At 38.3% G+C, this 5962-nt stretch overlaps 1 protein-coding gene across 1 annotated transcript in view; it reads right to left on the bottom strand.

Annotated features, from left to right (window-relative positions):
* Nucleotides 1–457: 457 nt before the first annotated feature.
* Nucleotides 458–5962, bottom strand: part of MED6 (mediator complex subunit 6) — a 22401-nt gene continuing 16896 nt past the window's right edge. Inside the window, exons 6-8 of the mRNA XM_044436644.1 lie at nucleotides 4760–4875; nucleotides 3924–3951; nucleotides 458–3118 (exon numbers count right to left, since the gene is read on the bottom strand). Of these exons, the coding sequence (XP_044292579.1) occupies nucleotides 2988–3118; nucleotides 3924–3951; nucleotides 4760–4875 (275 nt within the window). The 3' untranslated portion in view covers nucleotides 458–2987. The remainder of the gene's footprint in view (nucleotides 3119–3923; nucleotides 3952–4759; nucleotides 4876–5962) is intronic.

Below are 5962 nucleotides of genomic sequence, written 5' to 3' on the forward strand. Positions count from 1 at the left end.
CTCACAGAGGGTTCCCGGAGAAGGGCATCTGTTGCTGATCTCAAGGGGCGGGAGGGCATATATGGGCGCAAGCGTTCCTTTAGATATCCAGGTCCCAAGCCATTTAGGGCTTTATAGGTCATAACCAACACCTTGAATTGGGCCCGGACTTCAATTGGGAGCCAGTGGAGCTGACGGAGAACTGGGGTTATATGAGAACAATGCCCAGTCCCCGTCAACACCCTGGCAGCTCTATTCTGCACCAATTGAAGTATCCAGACCATCTTCAAGGTCAGCCTCACATAGAGCGCGTTACAGAAATCTAATCGGGAAGTTACCAGCACGTGTGTCACTGTCGCCAGGCAGTCGTTCTCCAGGATGGGACGCAGCTGATGTATCAGCTGAAGCTGAAGGAAGGTGCTCCTCGCCACCGCCGTCACCTGAGCTTCTAGAGACAGCTCAGGGTCGAGGAGCACTCCTAAGCTAGTCCCTGTTGTCCTAGCCATTTCTCACAGGGGAGTTGTTCTAGCCCCTTGATCATTTTCTTGCCCTTCTCTGTACTATTCCTGACTGAATGATATCCTTTTTCAGATCAACACATCAGACTTTGGGTTATGTGCCAAGCTATTCCTGCTTTAAGACATGAGTTTACTCTTTGGGTAAAGAGGAGGAACAAGAAGAGTCTAGTAGATACTGCCCAAAGCCTGCTTCACAGCTTTCAATTACTGCAGATGGGTAACTTTGCAGGAAGCACTGCACAAGCAAGTCAACACACTGCTGTGCTGCCCTTTAGAAATTACATAAACACATGTATTGGACAAATACACTGCAGCTGAACTTTTAATTCCAAGTGGTTTCTATTTGATTAAACAAAGACCCTCCCACATATATTAGGACAACATTGCCAGTCTTGAGACAGAAGGCCCCATTTTCTGTAAAACAGAAAATAGTTCAAGTAATAGTCCAAGTAAAATAGGAAAATAGAAACCCAGGGGAAGAAATAGATATGTTTGACAGAGAAACTGGTTAATGAAGAAAGCTTTTTTTATCCAGTAACAGCAATGTATAGAATCTGACCCACCTAAGAAAAGTGGTAGCATAGCATACATAACCACAAAAGCTTCTGAAAGTGCAACATATTAATCTCTTTAATACCCCATAACCTCATTGTTCTGCTTTAGGAAAGGGTATCATATTGTAGTCTCAATAGTTTACAATATGAAAGCCAAAATGAGTGGATGTTTTTCTAACTCAGTTCTGAAAAATGGAACATTCTAAAGCATTAGAAGTAAATGGCAATTTTCTTCAAATCTATTTTGAAGTAATTTGGAAAAATTAACTTACATTGCAATGTAGCAAAAAACGCTGTAGAGCCAGCTCTGACAGTGAAGATCAGTATCATTTATACAAAACCAATATAGATCTTCTGCACTCAGTAACAAATTTCATTTGCAGGTTTGCCATACATACAAAATTCTTAAAATGTTTTGTCATATAAAATAATGGAGACTTGGGGTGGGGGGGAACACAAGCTGAAACCCATCTATTTACATCATAAAGCAAAACAGTAAAAATGAGAACCATTAACATGATCATCCAAATAAAAGATAACTTAGAAAATGTTGATCCCTTATCCTCAAGAAACGTTTATTCTCATCCCTCCCTTATTCAAACAAGGCAACATTTACAATATTTATTTACAAATCATAGATATCAAGTATTTCATAAAACAGATTTCTTCTATGCTGGCAACTGACACTAAGGTTCAGATACACTAAAAACAACTTCCTCAATTATACTAAAAAAAAACTCAGATGGGGAAAAGAATTCTGGACAGTACAAAAAATAGAGTACAATCAAATTATATTATGGCAGATGGTTTCTAGCACCCCCCTCCCCCCGCAATCCTGGTTATTCAACACCAGCTGAGTAAAATATCCTTGGCTAATGCAACTGAAAACTTCAGAGCATAAGCCCCAACAACATAATGGAGAATTACCAAGCCTATGGAACTCTGCTGCATCCCCACTTAACTGACCCAATAAGTTACCAACCATCATTGTTATATAGCTAGATGTTATTAGACAAGAACACAGGTTCCTTCTTTCATGTTCATCTATGTACTTTTCAAGAGTAACCAAAAGAAATGGCCAGAATTACCAAAGATTATATAAATGTCCATTAAGTGGACAAGAAGATTAGTGTACTATCCTCGACCCCAAATTAAATTCTAATTTGGGAACAAAGTTAGAAAAAATGAAAATACATGTTCAGAAAGAGATTATCTGAGCTGATGTAGCTATAACTCCATTGTTTTGATACCTGAATGAACATAAAGAATTTCTTTAAATCCAGCATTATGGCCTCATAAACCCTATTATTAGAAAGACTACAATAATAGTGTGTGTTAGGAGAGGTAAAGGACAGTCTGAAATTTCAGCCTATATTTCACTTCCAATTATATGGAAGTTATAAAGTTGTTAGGAAAACATTTTCATTTACAGCCAAAGTCTTCTGTCTACTGCTTTCTTCAAGTAATTCCACCGTGTGACGTTTGCTATTCTTTGCACATATTTGCACACATAGTGGTGGGAACCAAAAAAGTGATGGCAATGAAGATCAATGAATTATATTGTTTCAGGTTTGTATTTCCTTAAAGGTGATCCCTCCAAAAGCATAATTTTCCAGCATCTATACTTTGTGAAAGGGGAGGAGACAGTTTCATCCAAAAACATCACAGAGATAAAAAGCATGGGAAAAAGTATAAGAAAGAAGTTTCACAAATAATACATTGTGAAATTCAATTGGAAGTTTCAAACAAGAAGCAATTTCTTCCTATACATGGCTGAATGTTTGCAATTAACAGGTTCGTAAAGTATTAATTTGAATGATTCCACATGTTTAAGCCTTGAAATGTCATAGTTGACCATGCAGTTTTTGGACAGCAGACAATTTTACATTCTTTTTTTGTCAAGTTCTTGCCAGTTTGACTGTCATCTCCCTTTCTGTCACTGCAGCCTCATCCGTTTCTCTGGCGGCCCTTTAGTACTAGTGCTTTGTTGTGTGATCTTGGCAGTCTCCTTCTCTTCTTGTTTTATCACTTCAGGGGCTGGCTCTTGTTCCTTCTTGATCTGATCCACTGGAAAAGAAAATACATGAAAATCTTATTCTAATCACTTTGGATGCCCAGTTCTCAGTCCTGCAAAATTTTTCCAGGTTGCTAACAACAACTAAGTGAACACACTTCCTCAAATTTCAGCAGGAAATTCAGCAGGGACCAGCTTCGTTCCCATTCCATCTTTGCTGGGACAGAGCAGTTTTACCAATTAGGTAATGCAGAGATGCTCCTGATCCACAGTTAATCAGCCCTCAAGGTTTTTCCGTATTTGCAGGCATTCTGCCATGACTCTAAGGTCAAAACAGCAGTGCAAAACTGCCAAGTCACAAACATAACTTGAACTGCTGCATTCAAACGTTTTCTACATGAAAATCATAGCTTCTTTTACCTAGAATGGTTAAAGAGAAGGAGGGACCACGAATTCTTTGTGATTCCAGTACAGGGATCCTGTACATTTGAAGACTTCTTGTGTGCACAGACAGTATCCATTACTGCCCATCCACCAATGGAGCCCAGCACTGCTTATATTCCACAAGAGGCTAGCCTCTCCCCTTCTACAAGTGCAACTCAACTTGCCCAGCTCCAGCAACGAGCATTTCTGCTTGTTGGGGTTGCCTCCAGAAGCAGTAAAAGGCCATTCTTCAAGCAGTCAGCACCACTTGCAAAAGGGAATTGGCAGGACTGGCACCTTGCAGGTAGTCTGCATTGGCAACTGCATCATAGATTTTGGTAGTGGCAACCTTCGCAAGAACGTCACCATAAACAAACCCTACACAGCCTCTGGATTTTGAAAATCCATTTAAAAAAATGTTAACTGAATTCTCACCTGGAATGGGCTTTTCGCCAGATTTTTGCTGTAAACAAGAGGGAGGAAATTAAATAAAAAATTAGAAATACATGGTTAGGTTTTGGCATTCTTGTTTGTAAGCTCACCATTACATTCAACAGGAATGGTCCTGTATAGTGAACAAGATACATGAACATGGATATCAAAGCTGGGATTCATCTTTCACACATGCATTTTCTACCCTCTTATGAGTGTACTCTCCACAGGAATAGTATGGTGGTCACACAAAAACAAGCACTCTATTGCTGTCCCTCACTCTGCACATCATGGTATGCAAGACAGGCCAGCTGTATTTTACAGCTTGCATCCCTAAACTAGAAACGTGGACAGTGCTCCTCATTTATGTTCCCATTCCCCCTCCCCTGGATGTACAATATCAGCAAAACAGCTGAACAGCACAGGCAAGGCTTATTACTCAGTCCAGACTAATACCCCATAACCTTCCTAAAAGGAAGGGATAAAGTAATGTGAGCCAACCATGTCATCTGTCTTGCCTTAAAATGACAGCACATCAACAGCATTATTTTTAAAAGAATGTAAAAAAACACAGTCCTTCAATACTATCTCTTGAGCAGCTCAGTTGCAAGGGCAAACTATAGTGTTCCAAGTATATATATTTTTGTAATGAAAGTCAAAATACTTTGTCTTCCATCATCATCGCTTTAAAAAAAAGAAACTGGATTAAAAGCCAAGCTTTCTATATCCAACCATAACAGAAAATTCTACTGGTCAGACCTGAAACTCATACCCACCTCCTGATTTTTTTTTTAATTATACTGATACTAGAAACAAGGGGGATGTAGCCTGATTAATACCTGCACAAACTTAGGAGGAAATTTTTGTCTCAGATCTAGAAGTAATGCATCCACACGCTGCCTCTGGAAAATGGAGCTTGGTTCTTCTTTCTTCTTTGCTTTGGGCTTAGCTTTATCTGAAAATAAAATTTTGAGGTCACAATGTAATTTCACCATTAGAGCATAAAGATTTGCTTGACATTTAAAATATGTTTTGAAACCAACATGAAATATTTATAGATCATATTTTCTAAATGTGAATGAGAAATTGCATTTATATGAAAACTAAGATCAAGGAGGAGGTTGAGGTCCTTTTCAGGTAGAATAGGTGCAGTAAAAATGAATGTGTTATTTGAGATTAATGTTATACTACAACATATCTCCATGGCAACCAAATGGGGAAAAGAATGAATGATCAATACATGTATTTTGGAAATTTAAAAGGCCAGAATAAGTTTTAAGACAATGCATATTAACAGAAGGAAGGCTTTTTGTCATTGCCAGATATACAGAGTTATTATTTTCCAAGTGTTTTACCAGCTATCTGAATGATATATTTTTTTTAAAAAGCTATTTAAGTGGCCTGGACTTTAGTTAAAATCTCCTTAATAGCTTTGTTATGGATGAAACATAAAAACAATTGCTGAGAGAAAGAGATTTGCATCATTCCTTTATTATGGAATAAACGGAGATTGATATAAATTGGGAAAATTATTACTTCCTATCATGATCACTGCTTGCTTCTGTATGTTCTGCTTCCACACATTTACAAAAACAGAATATTTGGTCATTTTATAAAATAGCAAAGAAGCGGTACTGATACATTTATGGGTTGGGTAGATAATAAAGTTAAGACACACAACTAACTATCACTATGCTAACAGGTAGCTTTTATACAAATTTAAATAAATAATGCAACACTGGCGTTATTTTACTATTTCCAGTTCAGGAGTTTAGTGAAGGGTTCAGAAAAAGGTTACCAAAAAATTACGGGCACAGTTTTATGGCCAACTGAAAAAACTGAAGAATTGGAAGTGGATTCCAGGAGCTGGGGCACGGTACATCAGCCACTCCTCCATGGGAGGAGGGGGTAAAATTAAGACAGGCAAAATCAGCCATCAACTTGTTATGGAGAGTGAAAGGGATGCAGAGACAATCTTAGCCTCCACAATCCACCTGCCTTTGATTGGATGTACCCCTAGATCAATTTGAAAAGATAATATG

The sequence above is a fragment of the Varanus komodoensis genome, unplaced genomic scaffold (genome assembly GCF_004798865.1).
Source record: "Varanus komodoensis strain SLA01 unplaced genomic scaffold, ASM479886v1 scaffold3, whole genome shotgun sequence".
Classification (NCBI taxonomy): domain Eukaryota; kingdom Metazoa; phylum Chordata; class Lepidosauria; order Squamata; family Varanidae; genus Varanus; species Varanus komodoensis.